A 23,826-nucleotide genomic window follows, 5' to 3' on the forward strand; every position below is an offset into this window, starting at 1 on the left:
TTTGGCTGCATCTCTTCCACTTGTTATCGTCCCTTTATATTTTATTATGTACTTCGCCATGTATTTCTTTGCTCAGCAAATGTTAATTGCTCAACTTTGCTGTGCATTTTATTGAGCCATTCTTAGTTATTCAAGTTTTGCTAAGTCATTCGTAGTCGTTATTAGTCATTATCAATTATACAAAGTCATTTTAGGGGTTTTCCTCCCGTGACAGATACCTTCTGGCCTCTCTCTCTTTTCCCCGGCATGTAGAGAGGGGGATTTATTTTCCCCCTGTTTTCCACCTGCCAACCATGGCAGGTCGAAATTACACAACATTATGCCGCCGGACGCCGGACCATTGTTTTTCACGGTGTTTTTCACGGTGGGCTTCTAACGCTAACCTAATGAAAGTTAAAGCAAACTTTAATAGCTCAGACTTTAGCTTAGAAATGTGATTGAATTGGTCTACGTCACACCTAGAAAAACCATTGTACTGAGTGACTCACGAAACGAAGCTGTCTGCGTGAATAGAACAATATATCAGTGTGAAAGAGTGTAGGTATCGACAACGATGTTCACCTGCAGTTTACGCAACTTCAAAAGCAAAAGCATCTAGCTGTCGTTGTTCAAGTGGTGGACTTGCAAAGTCAATTTCAAAGTCAATTTCACTTTTTAAGCATGCAGACTCAAGAGGCAAAGTGAAGGGTCTCGGGTGCCTCGTGGGTTTGGTTCTTGAAGGATCCATACTGATGGAACAGCCTGCATTTTGTGTATAAGTTGCACAAAGCGTTATCTTAAACATTATGCAGGCCATGTTTATGTTTTGCAACAGTCAATCCCAATTACTAATTCAGTCACAGACAAAATGAGACGGTATGAGACTTAAAAATCTGTTTTACGGCATCGTTCACATTTGCGGATGAACTGCAGTGCTGAGTTTTCGGTGGGAGCGTCGATCGAACATGAATGCTGAGAAATTTGGATATCCGTCACTTCTGCACTAATTGTCAGCCCTTGCAAATCTTGTTCGAGGGCACTTCTCTGTTAAAATATAAACACACGCAAGAACATGTGACAAAAAGCTTTATCTATTGTTCCTTCCTGCATTTGTACTCAGTTCGGCGTTCTCGACTTTAATTTAGTATGCCTTTCACAAGAACAAAAGAGGAAACCGAAGTACTTTTCTGCATACTGCTTTGGAGGTCCATATCCCTTTAGCCGAAGCATGCGCACTCAGGTAGGGGTGGGCAATTATAGTTCAGTAAGCAGGTCCCCACAGACACAGTGTCTTCGTAAAAGGTCCGACACCCTTATTTCCTGGGCTAACATGTTACCGATCACCACGAAATGTGCCCCCGTGGATGTATCTCTTGGAAAAAAAAGAAATCTCTTTTTGACAAAGGCAAGAAAAGAAACTGCGCCCGCTGTCACCTTGGTCGCTGCACACGCATCGCGCAACTGCCGCTCCGCAAGCGCGTGTTGACTCTGCAACCGGCACTTGCGACCGGCTAGAGTAACCCCCGGGGCCGACGAGAGGAGGACAGGGCGCACCGCCGCTCCAATTGCAGGGCCGCTACCTCCTCCTCCAATTTCGCTGTTGCTCTTGCTTCCTTCCACCATCGCAAAAAACGTCATCCAGAAATGCAGACTCTGCGGCCGTTTATAAAAGCGCGGCGCATCAGGTGCTCTCGGCGCATTCGACACGCAGAGCTAGCGCAACCGGCCAACTTATCCGCGGAGTTGTTTCGCCCATCCTCCGCCGCACGTCACCACCGACGCATAATTTCTTTCCTTTCTTTTTCCTTCCGCACTTAACTTTTGTGATCCTTGCCGACCCCAGCACCTCCTGTTTCTTTTTCTTGGCCCTTCAGTATTTCCGCCACTGCTCGCCGCTGCTAGGAGAAGAGTCCCGGCGGCGCTTTATCGTGCAAGACGTCGTCGTCTTCTGCCGGTCGTCCGGTCCTTTTCCTTGCTTTAATCTTCCGTTCTGCGCGGCGTTGAGGAAGCAAAAAAGAAAGGCCAGGAAAGAAATCCCTCTGTAACGTGTCGTGTAACGAGCGGACCGTCGTCGTCGTCTGGGTCCCGGGGTGTCGCAGCGTGCTTTTCATCTTCGTGTTTCTTTCTGTTGTTCTTGCGTTTTCCCGCCGGCCGGCACCGGTGTCGTCTGCTATCCCGGCCGTCTGCTGCTACCGGTAGCGCTCAACAACAGCTGGTCTCCTCAGTGACCCTCGTGTCTACTTGTTGTTCCGCGGCTGTTGTCGTGCACAGTGCATCCGGATGTTTTCGCATCGCGCATTTAGTGACCGGACGCAGCGGTGCTCCTAAGTGTCTCCCAGGAAGAGTCGTCAAGCAGTCTTCTGTAATCTATAGAACTTCTTCCAGCTGTAGAAATAAGCTCGGACTCTGCGGTAAGAGAAAGATGCATCGCCACGAGAACCAACTCCCGTGCCACGGCACACTGTCTGAGTGCGTATTCTGCTGCGTGTTCCTCACGGCGTTCTCTTCGGCTGTGGTGCTGAATTCGCCGCCGGTTGCGTACAACGCGGTGGGAGGCAGTCGGCACCATCCGGCCACAGTGTACACGTCGTCTGCGTGTGACGACTGTGCCGCCCGCAAGCTCGCCGAACAGGGCAACAGCGAGGAGTATCGGTACGCACGGATCGAGCTTATCAAGCAGCAGATCCTGAAGAAGCTTCGGCTCAGGGAGCCGCCCAACGTGCGGATACCGAGGTCTGTGCTGCCTTCGGTTCTCGCCGACAAGGAGGTCCTTCTATCGCAGACCGGAGCTGACGACGGCGGCGAGAAAAACTCTCGGCGCCAGGACGACTTCTACGGGACCATGCAGACGGCGGTGATCTTTCCTCAGAACGGTGAGCGGTACTCTTTGTTTTAGCGCGTCTTGCGATAACGCTTCATTTACGGTCAATTAATTCCGCGGCAGCCATAACGCTCCTTGATTATTGCGAATAGACACCAGACGCCCAATTAAGGAACAATGAAATCACAAATCTATCACTAATGGATCAACGTCCGCCAGTCCGTGACAGCGAATAGGAGCGGGTCTTTCTGACTGTTTTGTGACTATTCTGAGATTGTGATCTTTCGGTAACTCGACCCCATCTAATTCGGCCAACACTATTGAAGCTACGAAACGCTTTCCAGCATTGTTGATTTGTGCCAGACAGTGTTTATCAATATTAGATTTAATATACCCAAAAAATCCAGATCTTTTGTTCATAGAAGTAGTTCCTCGGCACTTTTCTACCATGCTCAACGCTGGCTGTCAGCCATTATTTTATGGTGGCTCCCGAAATTTAGTGTAAGCGAATTACTCTAGATTTTTAGCACAGAACAAAAGGAGGAAAACTGAGCTCGCAGAAAAAAAATGAACTCTATTCCCAACACCTCGCTTTAGGAAGAGCTCAAATATTTATTTCTACCCGATGTTGCGGCTTCATGGCTATGGCGTTCGGCTGCTGAGCACAAGGTGGCGGGATGGAATCCCTGCCGCAGGAGCCGAATCTGAAGAGGTGTTGGTGCTGTACGATGTCGGGCGCTTTAAAAATTCTTAGAGATGAAAGTGATTTCTAGTCCTCCATTACGGTGTCTATCAAAGCCAACGTGCACCTTTGGGGCGTGAAATCCCACTTACCTACCAAAGATTCTTCCTTACATTGTAAACTATCGTCATCATCATCATCAGCCTGGCTACGCCCACTGCAGGGCAAAGGTCTCTCCAATTAACCCTGTCCTTCGGCAGCTGCATCCACCCTATATGCCTGCAAACTTGTTAGTCTCATCCGTTTACCTAACTTTCTGCCGTCCTTTGCTAAGCTTGACTTCTCTTGGAATCCACTCCGTTACCCTCAAGGACCAGCGGTCATCTTGCCTTCGCAATAGGAGTCCTACTATAACTATATTCAATTGCCTGCGTTGAATGCGCCTATACGGGAGTAGTAATAAGGGAGTAAGCCGTCCTCTAGCGCACTCTTTTTGTAAACGAGGCAGCGCGCCAGAGAGCATCTTACCCCCTGTTCACTCCTTCCGGTTTACGGTGTAATATCTCCCACGCACTAGTTGGCGGTAGTCTTGACAAGATTCGCTGTCATTTATTCGCCTGAGACTAGGCTAAAAATATGGGAATTTATGCTTTCTCTCCATCGATAAATTTCCCTCTGCTCTGTGACAACGGTGCCATAATGTACAAGGACAGCGACCGCCTGCGGCCACGAGAGTGCTACGCTAGCATGCACGTGAATAGATGGGGCATTCGCACTTGCTCCGTGACATGCGGTTACGTCATCATCGCGAAATATTACATCACCTGACGACAGCAAGCTGCCCACAAGCAGAAGGCGTGCACGCGGTGGAGTTTGCTGACGACTGAAACTTGATAAAAGCAAGTTCCGACTGAGAACAAGCGCATATTCTGGTGACAGTGCTTGGACAGCGTGTCGGCTTACAATCCGAAAGGAACTCAAGAGGATCAGGGAAAGAACTTTAATGACAGGAGATACGGTGAGGTCGGAAGGAAATGGAACTCGTGAGCTTGGGAAAACGGGAGGGAGAGGAAAGAAAGAGAGGAGGAAGGTGTTGACGTCAAAACAAAAGGAGTTGCATAGAGTATCCCAGACCATGAATCTAAAAAGAATAATAAAAAAAAAGCTGGGAACGCAAAAAAAAGAAAGATACGGCGCTATGGCGAAGCCCGAGGTCATGTTGGTATACGACCACTTTCCGCCGTCGCTGTGTGCACGTATTCGCGGAGCTGGAGCGAAGTACGAAGCCCGAGCTGGAGCGCTAAATGTGAAAACAAGCAGAAAGGAAAGACAACGTGCAAAGAACAAAACGACGCACTAGGCAGCTTCAGGTAGCTTTCAAAATGCATTGCTTCAGTCAACGTTGATGTGGCCTTTTTTGGGCAACAACCAAGGCGTTTTGGAGATGAGGGTACTCTGGTGTTAACACATGTACAGCGTGTGACCTCACCATGATGATGTGACTTGTTGGTCCGTCTGCTTGATACGTTGCTCCTTCCAGAGTTGTTGTTTACTCGTTTGTTTTCTCGCGCGGCACAACTTTAATCCACACGCCGGGCCTCCTTTTTTTTATTTTGTTCACGTCGAGCGAGAGCCGTCGTCCCTCTCTGCCTGATAAAAAGCAGTGGCGGCGATTAACAAAACGAAGGAAACAGCTTGCCGCTCAGACGACAGAGTTCAGCCGGAAACGTGCCGCATTTCGCCGCTTCTCCCCTGCAGCAGCAGCGTCGTCGTGCTTCTGCGAAAGACTCGCTATCGCGGTTGTTTGCGCTGCAGCGGCGCTGCGTGTTACCGAGCACGTATACTTATATAATCCTGTGGGCGACCAAGCAATCACCGTGGTCCTCTCGTCTTGCAGGTTCGGGAGAATTCTGGCAGGCTGCAGACCGCGGTATTTCCCTGATTACTGCAGTGTTTTTTTTTCTCCCCGAGTGCGTTGTTTGGGCTTCAAAGTCCACGTAGGCAGCGAGTTATTGGAAGTGCTGAGAGAATATATTTGTGGGCAAGTAATGGTCGCAGATTCAGAGAGAGAAATAATGCACTTCCCATAGAGCACTCCACCCAAGAGGAAAGTGTGCAACAGTTGTGCCTGGCCATTACTCGCCTGCTGGCGATTTTCACGAAATCGACGCGAATCTGCAGCGGCCTTGCGAAGCATGATCGGCGCGCGCTGAACCACGTTTTGCTCCGTGGCAATAAGCGGTTGGTCGGAACGTTCAAACATGGTTGTCTGAATTTTGCTGTAAAAATACATAATGCGAGAGATGTTACGTGACTGCTTCCGATACAACGAGACGGAAGAGTCGCTAAGTATTGTTGCTTGAGTTCTCTGGTGCTGGCAACGCACAGTGCAAACGGGAACAGCAACTTTCAAAGATGTCATGGAACATTTGCAGGGCCACACCGATGCAGTTTACGGCAAGCACCGAGCCTATATAAGTAAGAGGCTCTATTTCTTAACAAAAATCGCTCAACAGTCATGACTAATCTTTTCAGGAGGACACAGGGGCGCAACAAAAACACAAGGACATAGAAGTAGACAGGGACGAGCGCTCGTCCCTGTCTACTTCTATGTCCGTGTGTTTTTGTTGCGCCCCTGTGTCCTCCTGAAAAGATATGAACCAACACGCCCAAATACAAGTACTTCTGAGTCATGACTAAAGCGCATATTCCTAGGGCGAACAGATATGTTGGCGACTCTTCAGTTTTGCCCCATGCCCTCGCTACATCTTACTGGTAACAGACAGTCACACGAGCGGAAGGTAAGGATCGAATAGAATAACGCGAATAGAATTGTATTATGGCGTCGTTACACTTAATCCGCGCCTTTAATCCACCGAGTGCTCACCAACAAACTGAGAGCGCAAGGCGCGAAAATTTGCTACTTGATTAGAGCGCATCGGAAAAGGTGACCTCATTGGTCTCACTTTACACTTGTACACACTTTTGCAAACTTATATTAATATTTAATGTGGCACGCTTTGAATAAATTCGATGCTAAAAATGAAAGTCAGAAGAGCGCAGATTTATTCATTTTGTTACTTGTTTACTTATTGGACACAGCGCCATGTATGGTGTTGCGGTGAGGGGAGGAAGGGAGCAAGAAGTACAAGAGAATGCGTAGCCAACATACAATCCAAGCAAGAATGGCATCACAAATTTGCAACAAAGATTTCATTATCTGTAATATTAATTACACGCGAAGAGACATTTTTGCAGCCGTGCAGCTTTTAGAAATAATGAAGATTTGAGGACATGTCGAATTTACATTTGAAATCTCTCACTGTGTGTTCGTCGTCGGCATGCTCAGACATATAGAATGGCGGCAAAATAAAGTTTTCGCGTTGAATTCCATCTTGATTATGATGAATAATCTGAAACAGCTTCAGTCGACATTTATTTACGTCATGTCTCTGGAGACTTACATTTCATTACCTCTTTCACAGTCGTTAAAGCCACTTCTCACGTTCACTGAACAGATGGTATGCCGTAACTAAAAGCTCCAGCATTCGCCAGGGGACCCCACCAGGGACACATCAGCGCGGATTGTGGGGTATGTAGGCCGCTAAGAGAACATGTTCTAGAATGCTCCTGTCACGATGATGCCCAGCTGGACGGGGGATGGGGGATGGGGGGGGGGGGGGGTGATGCGCAGGGCCAGCCGGAAGACGTGGTGCGGCGCTGCAATCGGTGGCACTTTTTCGAAGCAGGGGAGGAGAATGGCTTCAGAGTTTCTAGAGTGTGAAAAAATTATGTACACCATTAACTTGATTGTCCACGCTCTTGAAGTCCCCGCCACGTATGAGTTCAAGAAATGGAGGAAGAGAGACTGTCAACCCTAATTTTTCCTGCTAACACACCAAGTGTGGCGCTGTAAATGGTACGCATAGCTATCTAGCTAAGTAAGTAAGCTGCTAGTGTGGACTACTTAAGCGGATGTGAAGAAAATCAGCGAGGTGCATGGACGCGAACCGTGTGTTTCTTGTGAAAGATCAGAGCGGCATACGGCATACACGCAAGGATACACAGAGAGGGAAGAAGATTACGCGCCGTTTGTGAAAAATCAAAGCCCTGTTCCCTGTTTAACATTGCAAACGGACAGCGCGGTGCCATCTGCGCCACCATCATCGGCTAGGATTGCGTAACACTTTAGCAACGACAGCTGTATAATCAGGTTCGCCGCAGCTGCACCACCGGCCGACCTCTCCGCCTTTCTTTCATTAAAATTCCCTCTCTACAATGCGCATGCAAATTTGCATGCCAGGCGTTAGACTGGTATGACCACAAGGCCTTGTGCCAGCCAGGATTGGACGGTTACGAGGAAATCTGTAAGGCCCATCTGATAAAGCCTGATACTGAATCCACTCCGGTCCATATCAGTAGCAGCAGTTATTTTGCCTGCCGTAGCCAAATACTGAACAGCATCGCCTCCCTGGGATCACATCAAGGCCACACCAACGCGAATGGACTATTGCCGTGTTGATGTGCTCGCCAATGTTGATGTGTCATGCCGCCGCTAGCGCGTGACCTAGTCGGTCCATCCCACTAGTCGAGTCGCGAAAGCCGACACAGTGGTCTAATGCCACTCGTTACATTGGTGGCGCTGTGCGGTAAAGCACATTTTCCGGAGACCGCTTTGTTCTAAGTCATACGTTGTTTAAATTGGAGCTGTAGTTGCTCCTTATGGATGCATAAATAACAAAACTCATTCTGCAAGCTAAATGCGGAAACATAAGTAGGGGCACAACAACTTTGGTTAATGCATGACATTACCTTGCACGAAACATTTGCAAAGAGCACATGCCTCGAGCCAACCGTACTCATTTCTTTCAACTTTATGCGCAGGATTTCTTTTAATAAGCATCGGCGGCAGAGGAGAAACTTTATTTGGTCAAACAGATGATGTCTTCGTCGACAGTAGCCCCCTCGGTACAGAACCGGCGATTGTGGGGTCGTCGTAGCAGCATCGGCGGTAGTACTGCCTTCCGCAACATGAACTCAGTAACAATACTACAAGGAGATAATATCATCCTCTCGCGCATGCTTACTTGGTTGCAAATGAGATGTGCGCTTTCTGTTGTGAGTAATCCTGCTGTTGTTAGTGAGGCTTGCGAATGGGTCCTTCAGGGTGTGAGGTCGGATTCATACAAAGATACGTAACTATGATATAAAGAGAGGCTTATTGGAGAAACCTCACTACACACACTGCAAGGATAGGGAAAAAATTTTGGGGGAACCTAAGCAACTCTTATGATGAGTAAATGCGAGAGCATTACTTGTCGCTGAGTGCACAGCGCACATCTCTCCGTCTGCACCGAAGCAGTCTCTGAGCTCTATACGGGTCCTAGTCCTCTCTTGGCGTATATGGCAATGCCGGCGACGACGTTGTCAACGCCAACGCCAATTAACCGTATGAACGCCGGCGGCGTATTGCTCCAGTGCCGCGTTTCTGCCACAACGTTTTAGATGTCAACGCCAATAGACAATTTTAGTTGGGCGTACGCAGTAAGTTTGCGTACGCATCGGTCATTGTGTTGCGTACGCTGTGAATAGTGTAAACACGACACTTTTAGTTGGCGGTGCCGTAGCGCCCCTCAGGGGCGCGCGTAAACAGTAGCGTCATCTAGCGACAAGATGCCAAAGCACGTCAACGCTCGGTTGAAGAAATTTTCACCCGTGATTACTAGTAACTAGGGTGAGTGCATTGCGAGCCTGTTTTGTTCCAAGAAGAAAAACTATGCAAACTGAAGAAAATGTAAGAGTTGACTAAAAGCTAGAAAACTGATTCGCCAGGTGTCGTTGCTACGAGGAAAACACACTGCATTTAGTTAGGCCTAAGAGCTTGAAAATCGCCAAATTATCTGAAAAATTGCAAGGGTTGTCAAACGGGCTAGTCGATAGTTCATATTTGGAAAGAAAAACAGCGCACGTTAAGACACGGACAGGGGAAGATATAACGACACAGCGCTGTGTGTTATACCTTCCTCTGTCCGTGTCTTAAAGTGCGTGGCCTTTTTCCAAAAATTGTCTGAAAAATAGGGGCTAGTTATCGCTTATACCGCTACGTGTGGGCGAAAGTGTGCCAAATAAAAGCGAACCGCTACCATTTGAGCGAGCTATTGCGTCGGGGAATCCAGCGGCGATATGTATTTCTTCCGAAGCGGGCGAGCAGGACGTCGCCTTCTTATCAACGCCTCCCATAACGTGCCCGTTGCGTGCGCACGGTACGTTTTGTAGCGTGCGCACGCCTGTAAGACGCTGCGAGATACGTAGTGTTCTGCGCATGCGCAGTCGTCGCCCGCAGAGACACTGCGGACGCCCAACTAAAAGTAATGAACGCAGTGAACGCCCGCGGCCTTTTGCTCCAGGAGAGTGATGACGTCATTCGCGTGCCGCGTTTCTGCCACGTGTGCCTGCCGCGGCCTTCCAATGGCGGCGAGATTTTCGCACAATGAGCCAAGTAATTCGAGCGACGCCCTCGCATTAAAAAGCAATGTACACTGAAAAGCATCGAAGCCAAGCCGCCCATGAGGCTATAAAACATCATGCGAAAACATTACACCCTCTGCATGATCTAAACATAGCACAGCATTACTGGTTCAACTTTCTAGAGAAAGGATATAGGACACAGCGCCAAATACTGGTTACTTGTTCGCCTCTACGGGTGACAGACTCTATGGACGACGTTCTTTTTCAGCGGTTTCAAAAGTACTGCATGACTTACGAATCCCGTTTTGAAGAGTTTTGCTAGTGCTTCAACGCAGTCTTTTCGGGACGAATACTGCGAGGTGTCAGAAAAAGCTTTGCATATTTTGAGAAAAGAGAAATGTGACAATAATAGCACGTCAGATCCCAGAGCCAGACTCTGAGGCACGTCGTATTCGCCTCCTGAGAAAAGTATACAGCCACGGCATTCCCGGACACCGGCGTATTCGTGTTCCCTTTTCGTCGAAATGAGGTGTCGTGGCCGGTTTTCGAAACCACGAAATATCGTTCATGAAAAAAGAGCCCTATATGCACGTAATGTATCGTGAATGGCTTAACGAATTCTCCAATGACAGAACAGTGCTTAGAGACCTTTGTGTCATAGTGGTACAACGATAATCAATTCAACTAATATAATGAGATAACTGTTTTTATTACTCCGACAAGTTTAAATGCATAACACTAATTTCATTCACATTTCCATTGATACATACAGCATACAGTTTCAGGTCGCTTTAAATTTGCTGAGACTGCTGCTGTTAAAGGGTACGTCGCGCTATTGATATTAGCCACATGTAGAGCAAGCACTTGCGCGAACGGTATTCCTGTTGGTTAAAACAAAACGTTGTGCTAGTTTTTGTACTCTCATATTTGGACAAACACCTCGACACAAGTTCACAGGAAGCAGCGCTATGAGCGTTTCTGTCGCGTGTCGTTACGTCGTGCTCGGCGCTAAGTATGCTCTTCCTGTTTTCGCGCCGAAACGAGCGGTGGATCCGGGCCAGCCCACGAAGTTCCTCATCGTTCTGCTCTCGGGGGCGTAATAATCAAAACAAGTAAACAACCCCACGTCCAGGTTCTGTCTTTGCTTTGCTCGGCCAGCTACGCTTGCATGCTGCTGCTGCTGCTACTACGCTACATGCGATAAGGCGGAGATAAGCAAGACGGGGGATCAACGCGGCCCCCCCATTCACCCCTCGTGAGGCTCGAAGAGGGCAGAAGCCGGGGCGGCTCATGTCGAAAGGGCAACCAAGGATTGCCCGCACCTCGCAGACGCGTCTCGCCCATCACGTAAACGAGATTGCGCTCCCTCGTAAGAAGCAAAGAAAAAGGCGATAGAGGTCAGGCGCGCGGTAAACAGCGTGACCGTGCTGTTTCCATCTGCACAAGTCGTTTGATTACTTCTAAAATGGGGGCGACGTCTAGCGCTTTGCACTTATTGAATGGGAAGCATACGCCGGGAATAGTGAGGACTTGTGCTGCTGCTGTCTCACTATTTGGCGACATATTCAGGAAGATCTTCGAGAACTGTAAAGTTCCATCCAGAACCGATTTAGTGCAGCTGATTTAGTGCCGCTATTCAAGGTCTTACCAATGATACCTGCGTCAAAGAACGTTATGGTCTGTTCGATATGAGGAGATTACGTGCTAGGCCACAATAAAAAAAAAAGAAAGAAGCAGTTCCTGGGGCCTGGCGCACGTGCCCGCAATCTCCGTAATACCATGCCCAGTAATTCTGGACACAAGCATTTTTCAACGGGAAATAGTTTATGAACACCACCTTTTGTTTCATATATTGTAAGATTTCACTAAACAACCATTATATCAGATCTCTCGCCAGCAGGCTTGCAATTTTTTGGTATTACCGTTTTTGGTACCGTAAAAAACGTTCCGTTTGGTTTCCTATGGCAGTGTTAACTAATTATTGCGAGCGCTGGAAAAACATTAAAGGGAAGATTTTGCTACGCATAGGAAGGATGGACCACTGCCTTCAGTATTTCCGTAACACTACCGTACATTATTCAGATATTCAAATTTTTTTCTGCACATGCCCCGCATTTTCGCTCACTATTTTAACGCACTCTTTCTCACACTTCGTAGTACCTCAGAATAAAAAGTAATCAGAACACTGACTCTTCCTGCCCCTTTTCGAAGTGAGGAAGTGACGACAGCAGCACATTCCTCTTCACGCCTCCAGCTGGCAATGGCTATAGCTAACATTCTGAGCAACGCAGCCATTTTCGTGGCATCCTGGGTGTCTCTAGTAGCAATGTCTTATTTTTAGGTGCTGAAATCTATGCGTAGTGGACATAGGCAACACCGACGGCATAGTGAAAACTCGGAAGAAGCCGGAAAGAAAATTTTCGCACCTCTTTTAAGCAGCACAATGCGCGCCTATGCAGGCCCTAGAGGACGGCGCAGAGCCTTTGGAAGGGCTGCGCGGTTGGGAAAATCCCTGCAAATGTTAATGCTCGCCGCTCTGGCAACACTGTACAGCGTATGCCTTCCATGTCTAGTGGTGCGAGGTGAACAAACGCGGTGCTCTGAGAGCATTTTAATGAACTCAGTTCTTGTGCGCCATACAAAACGGGCCCGAGCATTTAGAGAGGGCTGCATTTACGCAACCACTGTGCGTCAGTGTGCGCGCGGAGAGATTAAGCAGATCAAGAAGAATCAGCAGGACGCAAATTGAGCGCGATGCGGCCGAAGGCAATTTTCCGCCGCGGTTAGCTGAAAATTTCCGCCATCGTGGTTTGGCCAGCGGGCGCTCGCGGTTCCACGAATAGGGTCACGCGCGATACGGGTCGAATGCGCTAGTGTGCCGTCAGCCCCAGGTGGCCTTGGCTGGCGGCTCGAGACAAGTGGTCGCCATGGAATGATTCTCCCGTCATGCGGCGGGTAAATGGAGAGCCGCGATAATCACGTCTCGTGGTTGAAAGACATTAGCAGGACGCGGAAGCGGCCGTACGGTGGCTTGCTCAATGCAGGCAGAAAGGCGAGAAATTATAAGCACTAAAACTAAATGCCTCGTGTGTAGCAGTGCCAACGACTTCGCACAACTTTCGTACACACAGGCGATTCCTGGGGGTACAACCTTTGTAAGATATTTTCAATTCTGGTTCGTTTTTGGGCCACGCAACGGAGCTCGTTCTGCATCATCAGTCTTCGAGGTCTAAGATAGCAATCAATCATTTAGAGCTTACTCCCAAGGGAGCTATAAAGCCCCACTGTGCATTGCTTCGAAGCAAACCCGTTGGCCTATAGATAATTGGGACAAAAATGCTACGCATCATGTAATTCAAAAATTTTATGCCCCGAATTTACTGTGAATTGAGTGTGTGAAATAAGTGACTGTGAGGGAGACGACAGTGGATGCCTCCGGATTAATTCCTACCGTCGAAAGATATTATATAACGCAACGTTCGCGGATATATAATTGTTGACGTCTGTTAGGCACGCATTTGGCACGGGAGCCAATGATTGGCGCTGTTTGCTAACTGCCAACCTTGACGCCACAGGCTCCGTCACCTATCAGAAAAGGGCAGAAAATATTTAATTGAGGAAATAACACATGCAAAACATCGATTTTCTGGTTTTGGACACTCCCGGGTGTCAGCATACGAGCGCTTTTGCGTTTCAGCTGCTTTATGGTAGACGCCGCAATGAGAGTCGATCCCATGACTTCTGGCTCTAAAGTCAAACGCCACAGACAATAAGGCGCCGCAGCAGGAGCGGCCAGATTATAGCTGCTGAGAGAATTTCTTATATTTTTAACACCGCTAAAATGCAAATGCGCTAAGAACACAACGACAAAGCTGTTTTGTCAATTCGGATCAATATTTCAAACGTTTCGAGGAGCAAGTACTTACGGTTGATGCCCACGATTGTTTGCTTCGACGCAGCGATACGTTCCGAAGATTCCACGATTCAGAATTTTCGAAGCCTGTAATAGATTCATTTATTTAAGGCGTCAGAAAACATTTATTGAACGTTACGTGTTGAAAACATGGAGCTGCTATACGGGGTGAAGAAGAGAAGAATATAGTGGACGCATGCAGTCCAATTCAGTGTAGCAGTGTACTTGACACCGATATACGTGACGCTTTCCTGTGTCTGGACAACAGATTCAAATTTCAGTAGCTGCATACCATTTTTGCTTCTTCGTTTGTTTGTTTGTTTGTTTGTTTGTGTGTTTCTTTTTTTTGCGCTCACGATTACCTGCGACGCACGGGTTGCAGCCTTTGCTCACTTCTCAAGGCAGTGTGCGCCTGGAGGATTTGGAAAAACATATGAGCAAATCTTGAATGCGGGGAGCCAAAACTTTCAGCGTTTCTGACACTTTGGACTAGGAATTTTGTTGTTGCGCTTGCGGTTCACTTTAATTTATTTCCTTTCTGTCTTCCACCCTTAATGAACGCATCCGCGTCGAGCACACTGTGTCCTCAAAGTATGAAATTTTAGAGTAAAGTACGCAGAGAAAAATTCACATGAGGAGAACGGTGTGGGCACTTATTTTCTGCGCTTTACAGAAGACAGTTCTCCGCCATAGCCGGTGGGAACGAGCATCCGAAGACTTGTTCAGCGCCCCGTCGACAGGTTCGGTCGCGCTTGCAACGTTGCACTTTTGCCGCCGCCTCAATGAAGCGCCTTACCACTGCCGCACGTGCCGCGTTGTATCTCTTGGTCGTTTCCGCCGCATCGTGGAAGTTGTGAAAGAGCGGCCGCGTCTGTTCCCTGGCCAGGAAAGATTGCGCGGAGCACTCTTCCGCATGGCTGCTATGCGGCTCGTGGGGGAGCCTCATTTGATCATACATATCGCGCACTCGAATGGGCATTGCTCCGAGCCCCATGGCTTAGGCCGGATGATGGACATCCTTTTTGGATAAGGCGACGAGCGTGTGCTTGATTTGAGAGCGCGCGACTAACGATATGCGCACTGGTGCCGTCCGGACGCCACGTGCACCGCATGGGTTCAGGCATTCGACAAAGAGCCAGGAAAGGGACCCAATAGTGCCGTCTCACTTGACCAGACAAGAGCAGACGGCCTTGCAACCAAGCCCCGAAGAGTAATGCAGCTCCCGCCCTTTTGGCCTCCGCTTTGCCCCGCTCTTCTTGTTTTCTGTAGAGAAGAGTAAACATTCCGTGATTCCCCTGTGCAGTTTCGCCCTCCCTCATGCCATTGCGAAATTGGAGCAAGTGTGGCACAGTTAAGCAAGTTGGTTTACCGGAGTAATCCAGCTAATTTCCTTCGTACGATGAGAAAATCATGCTGCTAAAAAATAAGTTGACAAACTATAGACGTAGACACAGAAAGGAGCTTTGTTTCTCCATAATGTGCCGGTATAAAGGGACTCCTGAAACTTGCACAAAAATAAGCTCCTTCCATATGTTGACATTTGAGAATACCAGGGTCAACCAATAGTATCTGAAAGAAGATAAGTTGAAAATATATTCTGCAATCCATCATAAAAGAGAGAAAAATTGGATACTGACTAAAAAAAAGCGACAGAACAGTGTCAAAAGTAGTTTGTCATTTTGTCGTGCTGACACTTTTTTTTGTTGTTTTGTAGTATTTTTGTAGTACTGTTGTTTTTATTTTGTACTTTTCTACAGTTTGTAGTTCAATAGTGCTTTTCTGTAGTAACTACACAAATTTGAGTTCTTCATAGAAATATTTCTGTTGTTAGTACGAGTTCATGGGCAACAAAAATACGGAGAATCTGTTGTGACGACAGAAAATGTTCTGCTCTGTTTTTCGGCTCGGTATAATGCCAGGTATATTACACTGCTGCGCTTCCTACGGCAGCTGACTCAGTGCCGCCAAATCTGCAGACCTTGTGAGCGCAGTCCCGCCAGAGGAGGCCAGGGAGAACCGCGCCGCTATCAAAAAGGGGGCAGTGTCACTGGGCCATTCTCGCTTGCGGCATGACCCGAGCGCCCTTCCTGCGGATCGGAGAAGCGATAACCCCGCTAAGCAGCAGCGTGCGAATGCGCCGCACTCTTCCCTTCCCTCTCCTTTGAAAGCGATCTGTCGACCGAAGAGGCCGTCCTGCCGCTGTAGTCGCTAGGGGCACGACAAAGCGAACGCAACCTCGCCCTGGTCGTTGCTTGGCTAGGCTGACGGTTTCGGGGGCTGGGTTCCTGAGACGTACGCTTAGCAACACCGAACTCCTGCCCTCCGCGTCTCTCTAATCCCTGCTTGCAGCTTTTTGTTCGCCGAGGCCTCTTTCGGTGCGCTAATATTTATTTTTCGCTCTGCTTCTCTTGTGAACGTGATGACAGCGGCCGTCCGTCCCTGTCACAGCAGAAAGGGGTCTCTTGAGTTTGTGAGCTACACCGATGTCTTCTTGTTGTTTACCTTATTTTTATTCCCTTGCCATAGCACGCAGTTCGTAGCCAGCATGTGTGTCTGCTGATTTCGCTTCTCAAGAGCAAAGTCCTCGCCCAGGTTAAGCAGGAGCGAGAGAGGATAATCGCGGACGGGAAAAAGAAAGAAAAGAAGCCACAGATGAGGTTAGCGTGGTCTCAAAGCGGCCCATAGTGAGGTTCTCATGTGGCCGACAGAACTGCGCGGCGAAACGAGGATCACGAATTCTCATGTAACATACACCGTGGCCATTTACCCCGTAGAAGTGACGTCACAGTGAAGCCCGAGCGGCAGGTTTCACAGTTACATAAAATAAAGAAACCAGAAAGAAAAACGAGGAACGAACGCACTGGCGTACTCAAAGGAGAATAAGTGCGCCCCTGCTCAATAGCATTAAGGCCAAAGGGCTTGATTTTGAGCCGCTTTGTCCAACGCTTACGACCCCCCTGAAGGATAAAGGTCTTCCCTCCCCCCGAACGTTTACAACTCCACGTGTACCATAAATTCCCAGCTATACGTCTGAAAGCCAAACCATGTGTCCTCACGATTTTTAACCGATGCTGTGCGGGCACGTGTTTGCAAAACTCTAAACGACTTAAGAAAGGAGCCTGGCTTTTGTGCTTTCGTCATCGCGGTTAAGAGGGTGGTCACCGGACCCAACATAGCATGCATAAAGGAACGGTAGGCGGGGGGGGGGGGGGGGGGGGGGGACTACGTTTTATTTTTCTCCCACAGCACGAATTTTTCGTATGAAGAAAGCTGAATAAATGATTTCAAGCCCTGCTGCCGTAAAACCCGCCAATCATTCATCATTCATGATATCCCAGCAATCATCACCATTTCGTGTGGCAGATATAGCGAAAATAACGTGATGTAGAGCTGCGTTCGCAGTGTCGTTGCTTGTTTTTGAGAACAAGTTGAGACAAGTGCTGATGTTCTCAAATCGTGCTTCGTGCCTTCGTGACGTAACGATGCCGTTTTCTTTCGCCTAAATCCTAGGCGAGAGAGGAAACTGAGCATATTAGTGGTTTGTCGGACGAGGGCTAGTCGTCTAACTCTTTGGGCCTTGGATAGCCAGAGAAGCAAAAAAATTGACAGAGGAGGCGGAGGACGAAAAAAAATATTCGAGGTCTGCACGAAGGCCCAGTGAAGAAAAGCGCTTGCTCCTCCAAGGCCCGCTGATGAGCTGCCGAGCCCGAGTGAAGCCAAGCACTCCAGGAAGGAGGGAGACGGTAAGGGAAATAAGGAGAGCTAATGGCAGTGTTATGTGACGGACGATCATGCGAATCGATGCAGCGAAGCCGCGACAGCCGGGAGCTTCCGCGTCCCATATTGCCTCATTTTTACCCCGACGTCAGTTTTACATTCCGCTGGATAGTGGAGGCGTCTGGAGGGTGGAAATGGGTGGAATCTTTTTGAGGGTGGTGGTGGATAGAGAGTGTAAGTGGGTGGGTGGTAGACTCCTCTTATGAACTTCTGATGAATGCTGGCTTCTGATGGGTGAGCTGTGTATGGAGGCCTTCAGTAGGATGAAAATGGACGAGAGTGGAGTGTGTGTGGATGGATCCTCTTAAGGGCTTCCAGTGGGTGGAAGCTTGTGGAAGGAGGAGGGTGTTCGGGGTAGCGATTCTCGAGAGCGGAGAATTTCCTCGTTTACTCTTACACGCCGACGCCGCGACCGAAAGAAATTAGCGTATTACTGCTATCCTGATTTTATTACAAGTCATTTGGTAACCGTGGCATCATGCAATCATGGACGAGTCGCTCATGTACTGTTGGTGTTGCACTATTCAAACACGTCCCGTGCAGTTGTGAGTGGTTTAAATCGTAACAAGCATGTTATAATTATCTGTGCTAATATTGTGATCTCCTGCCGTAAGTGACTGATTGATGTGTTCGGCGCAGTTTCTCTTACTTTAGCTCCCAAAACTGAGACCTCTCTTGTGGTACTTTCCGTGTTCGCAGATTCGCACGAGTGTGCCTCCCGAGGCCCGCATCGGGGCAGCTGCTTCGTCTTCCACCTGAGCTCCGAGCTGACGAGCCGAAGCGTAGCCCACGCCGACCTGTGGGTTTTCAAGGACCTCGACCCAGCGGCGTCCTCTGCCGCAGTCAACCACACCTTCGTCGTGTCCGAACTTTCCGTGGCGGAGTCGCACCGGAGCAACCGCCACCACCAGCCGATGCTCCGCAAGCGAGTGGTCGCCTTCGAGAGCAGTTCCTCCGTGCCAGAGTGGCTCCGTTTCGACCTGACCAGCTTGGTCGCCCAGTGGGCAGGACGCCGGAGCAGGCCCAGGGGACTCGAGATTAGCTGCAAGACCTGCGGCAGCTTGAGGAACGTGGCACCTTCGCCGTCTTCGCCCGGGACGCCCATAGGGTCCACGGGAGACAAGCAGCCTTTCCTGGTGGTTCGCACGGACCCTAACGCCTCGGGCTCGTCCCGGTCCCGTAGGAGTGTCGACTGCAATGCGTCCATATCTCGCTGCTGCCGCGAGTCCTTCTACGTGTCCTTCAAGGAGATCGGCTGGGACAGCTGGATCATCCAGCCGTCAGGATACTCGGCCAATTTCTGCCGTGGCTCGTGCATACACGACATCAGCGTCAACAAGTACCACCACACTACGGTCCTTCAGAGGTTCCTGCACAGCTCGGCGGCCGCCGGGATCAACAACACGCTCAAACTGAGCCTGTGCTGCACACCTTCGCGTCTCACCCCCATATCGCTCATCTTCATCGACGACGACCAAGTGCTCAAGCAGAAGAGCCTTCCCAACATGGTGGTCGAGGCGTGCGAGTGTGCGTGACAGGTCCCTTCTCAAAGAGAGTGGTTTAGGTTAAACAATTCTCCCTTTCCCGACCAGAGACACCGGACTCAGTCGATCCTCTTCCATCAACTGTGCGTGGGAGACAAGGGACATGCGCTCGGCGGAATACCACGTAAAGAACAGTATTCCACAATTGTATGAACGTATGAAAGTGTATATTCTAAATGTCCTCAAATAGGCGGATAGTTTTGTCGAGCTGTATTGTGTTGAGGTTCTTGACAGCGTAGCCTCTTTTCGTCAACACCACCGAAGAACGTCAAGAAATCGTCACGTGAAATTCAGCACGTGCTTTTGGAAGATAGCGCACCTGTAGTCTCCATGGCCAGTTTCCTTGTTGAAATTCTCCGCCTTTGAGCAGAAGGTCAATATTATTTTCATGGCGTTGTACATTTACTTTTGGCAGTAATTCACTTTCATGTGCCTTTTCTCGAGTCTTCCAAAGCGAATTTACCTTGTTTAGAGATTAAACTTATTTTTTTTGCTGTAGTTATCATGCTCAGCTTATGCACGAGTTGGGAGGAAAGAAGAATCTATTTTCTAGGAGCATTAAAAAGTCTTCAGCATGACAATTAGGTTTGTAACAATCTGAGAACCAAAGAACTTGTCTGTTTATTCTGAAACAGCGTGCATTGGTTCCAAGGTTACACGAACTTTCATATTTAAAAAAAACAGCACTGTTCTGTAGTGTTTCGATCCTACAGCACGGTCAGTGACAAAGATGTCTTTCAACTTCCTCTCGCACTTGATATCTGCTTTTGAGGATTTCGCACAAGGCTCGTTGCCTGGGTCAAGAGTAGGGCAAGTCGCGACTGAAGCTAGGAACACAAAAAAATACTAAACAGGAAGGAGCACCACACGAAAGCGACACGGTTATTTGAGAGGCAACAGTGGGGAAAACACAGAAAACGCGATGCCGCATTTTCGGCGTGCCACAACCAAAAACTTGTTGCTTTCAATCACGATGACTGGGTCGTCAAGCCTGGCGAGGACACAGCCGCACGTAGACACACACTCAAGCACGCGACACACGCTCGTCCACGTGCACACACGTGTCGCATACGCGGGCATGCGACGAGCATACGACGAAGAGAACCGGGATTATCAGGATCTGGAAATGTGTTGTGCTCGCTCGTAACTAGATCTCTGGAATGAGACGGAGAGCAGAGAAAGACTGTATCTCGATCCCTCCTTCCACTTCCCTTTCCCGTTATTTTTGAGTCTATGAGATCTTGAGCTCATCTGTCCCTCTCAGCCATCCTGCAAAGACGTCCGTGCTTTTTTCCCTGATGGCATGTTTCCTCGCACGATGGAACCTTTCCGTCTGCCCCTTCTGTGGACGAGAGGACGTGCATGAGACTTCGCAATCGCCGCCATCTTTCCCTCTCGCTCGTGGCGGGATGCTGTGTCGGAGAAAGGACGAGTCCCCGACCGCCCAGCAACAAGATTTCGTTCGCCTTTAGAGCATGCCGAGACGCAGTGGCGGTGGACGAAGGTGTTAGAGAGTGACTTTATGCCTATTACCAGGAGAAGTTCAAACAATCATCCGAACCTCTCTTTCAGTCCGTTTGTTCGCTCTTCTTCGAGAGAATTTCACGCAAGCAGACCTTATTTCTCATACTCTAGTCTCTTAAATATTGTCATGTCCCACACATCATTTCTTTTTCTCACAATTCATCTTTTACCAACATCTTTTTAGGGCATCTTTTAAAACTTACTTTGCCTAAGAAGGCAAATTTCATCTAGTGCGCATATCTATTTTGAGATAAAACCTTTCAAATGATTAGGCAAACCTCTGTAGAGGTCTTATTTGAGAAGAGCTTGATACCGACTTAAACTAAGCACTAACGACATCACTAAGCTTCTCTTATTTTGGTTTGTGGACTCCAACCGACGTTCCAGTTTGCCGTTCCAAATAGCATGCTTTTCCGCTAAACTGCGTCTGTTCTCATTAACCAGTTTATTCTGTTCTCAAAAAATTTTGTGAGAAGCAAGTTTCTTCGTTTTCGTAGCCATAAGGAACACTCCCTCTATAGGTGCGCTCCCCATACTTCTTCTCGTAGAGAATATATATTTTTCCTTTTAGCATATTTTCGTCCCATTTTCTGTGCGATTGCTGAGAAAGCGCGAAATATTATTTATCTGGTGTGCGAAGAATGTATTTATACAGCGAATGACTTTTTTCTTCCGTTTGTCTTTCGTAGTTTCTGTATGACTGACAGAGAATATGCGCACGAAGAGTGCTTCCTCTGTATGTGCTCGCGTGTCTGCCTTTATAGGTTGTTCGTTCATCGCACCTCGAAAAACAGCAAAAATAAAAAATATATTACCTTCCGCCTTTAGACTTGTTCATGTGTAACCCTTGACCATGGCTGCCGACCAAGCGGTCTATTGCATTTTTAGTCGGTTTTATGGAATGGAAGTTCTCACCTATTCCACCCCTGACCTCATGTCAAAGGAATATGCAACTGAGTTACTGTTGTGAAATGGTGTCTCATTTACTAGCTGATTCTGCTATATTGAGCCTACTGCCATTTACTGCGTGTTTTTTTCTTTGTGAAAAATGTAAGGATTTCTGACTACCCTTACAAGATATAGTGAAGGCTGGTATTAACATGACACAGGCAAGACCAGTATTGAAGATACATACTAGTTGAACATCTTCGGTACTATCTTGCGATACATTTTGTGTATCGGTATTAAGTGTCGCTTGACCGAAATGAAAGTATTGGAGTATCAGTATGAAAAATTCATATTTAATGTATCTTATAATTGAACGCTAGTCGATGCTCAGAAAAAAGAAGTGTGCAGAGGTATTGAGGCTCATGTGAGTCAGGCTTTGGAGTGGCGGCGCACGCTGAATGGTAGAGCACTGAACAAGGGGAAGAATTAGGAAGAGACTCTGCCAATGCCGTCAGCCCGGTCAGTCACATTTTCCCTAAGTTCGCTGTTAGTCTCAGAGACGACATATATGTTGCGTTTTTCCACGCTCGGGGACAGAAGGTACGAAGAGACGTGCTCATAGTTATGGTGGAAACAACACCAACATTTCAAGTTGTGGTGGTTGCCAGCAGAAATGGAAGATTTTGATATTTAGGTCCTCACTTGTGAAATTCTACTAGATTAGTTTGCCGCACACGTCGATCTCGTTCGGTCTGCTCGTTTACTACGTGGTCTTCCTCGTGCTATCGTTGGGGCCTTGTAGAAGCCCTTACGCCTCAACTCAAGGGCTCTAAGAATGGGCATATGAGAGAGGTGGGAGCTTGAGGTGACACTTAATGTTCACAAGGTCATGCACAGCCTTAAGAGGGCTGCCGAAAATTGGGTGTTGAGTTCGTTTTCCTGCGCCCCGCAAGCCGTTCTGTTTGAGCTCATTAACGAAGAAAGATGGGCAGTGGAGGTTCGGCGTGGCACCAACCACAGTAACAATGTGCCTTGCAGACTAACCGCCACGTGTAAGATTCCATTCACCTGTGGCAAGGTGTGTGTAGACCGGGCGCGCTGCTGCATTAACACATGATTACTAGAGCATGGCAACACCTTAGATGCAGAAACATGTACAGCATCTGCTTAAACACTGCAAGTCGTACAGGCATGACTACGCAACCTGCACGCCGCCTTGGGACAAACAAAGATTATCTTTGGTGAGAGGCAAAGAAAGAAGCGCTAAATTCTTCAAGCCTTCCAAATAGCGAGATTTGGGCCTGGCAAACGCGAAAGGTAGGCTTCCATCCACTTGTACAGAAAGGAGACAGCGGGAATTTGTTGGCTTGAGAGGGTAATTGTGCGTTTGATGGAATTTTGTGTTTCGCGCGCATGTGCTTGGTTGAAGAAGAAAGGAGCGGCTGGCGCAATCAACTACTTGTTAGTCTTAGTTCGTACAGTGTGCTTGTTTCTCCCATTGTGCAGGGGATGTAACTGTTCGGCTTTCCCAAGCACACAGGGCTTGCGGCTTTCAACGCAAAGCAAAGGCAATAACACTTCTGTTGGGCCTAGTTGGTGCATGGTGATACAGATGAACGATGTGCGTAAAACATTCGATGGACCACATACACGAGAGAAACACAGTTAGTGTTGTTAGTGTCGCGCCAGTCCTTGTGTTTCTCACCGTCGAATGTTTTGCGCACATCGTTCATCTGTATCAGCAAAGCAAAAGCAAGCGGTAAATACTGTAGTAACAAATGAAGAGCATCAGAAGCCGTTTCAAGTTTATTCACATGTGGTTAAGTGCTCAGAGGCCAGTTTTCATGAAGAAAATTAGCATTGAAAAACAGTTCGCTCGACTGCTATGGAAATGATCGTTTCAACGTCACCAAGGCTTCCTTCCAATGCTAAAATTTTAACGAAGCCTCTTATGACCACAGTGGAGCTTAAAGGAATCCCTGAGGCTGGATGAAACCTTTAACATACAGTGCGCTATATCTTAGCTTAGGTAGTAATATCACCAGATATATTACCATCGCTGATTTCAGTGGTGTACAGAAGTATTGACGGTAAAGTATGTACAATAGGTATCGGAAATGAATTTTGGTTCGGTGTCTTTCATCGATATCGGGAATGCAAAATTTGAGAGCTTTGGATATCGGTATCGAGGATAGTTTCTTCAAGTATCGGGCCGCGCCCATCAGGGCAC

The 23,826-nt window shown here is 48.1% G+C and overlaps 1 protein-coding gene across 1 annotated transcript; it reads left to right on the forward strand.

Annotated features, from left to right (window-relative positions):
• Positions 1-1,672: 1,672 nt before the first annotated feature.
• LOC144112047 (growth/differentiation factor 8-like) lies at positions 1,673-21,529 on the forward strand. The gene is made up of 2 exons (XM_077645120.1): positions 1,673-2,852; positions 18,340-21,529. The coding sequence occupies exons 1-2, from the start codon at positions 2,402-2,404 to the stop codon at positions 19,173-19,175; spliced, it is 1,287 nt and encodes a 428-aa protein (XP_077501246.1). The 5' UTR covers positions 1,673-2,401; the 3' UTR covers positions 19,176-21,529.
• The last annotated feature ends 2,297 nt before the right edge of the window (positions 21,530-23,826 follow it).

This window comes from Amblyomma americanum, unplaced genomic scaffold (assembly GCF_052857255.1).
Source record: "Amblyomma americanum isolate KBUSLIRL-KWMA unplaced genomic scaffold, ASM5285725v1 scaffold_34, whole genome shotgun sequence".
Lineage (NCBI taxonomy): Eukaryota > Metazoa > Arthropoda > Arachnida > Ixodida > Ixodidae > Amblyomma > Amblyomma americanum.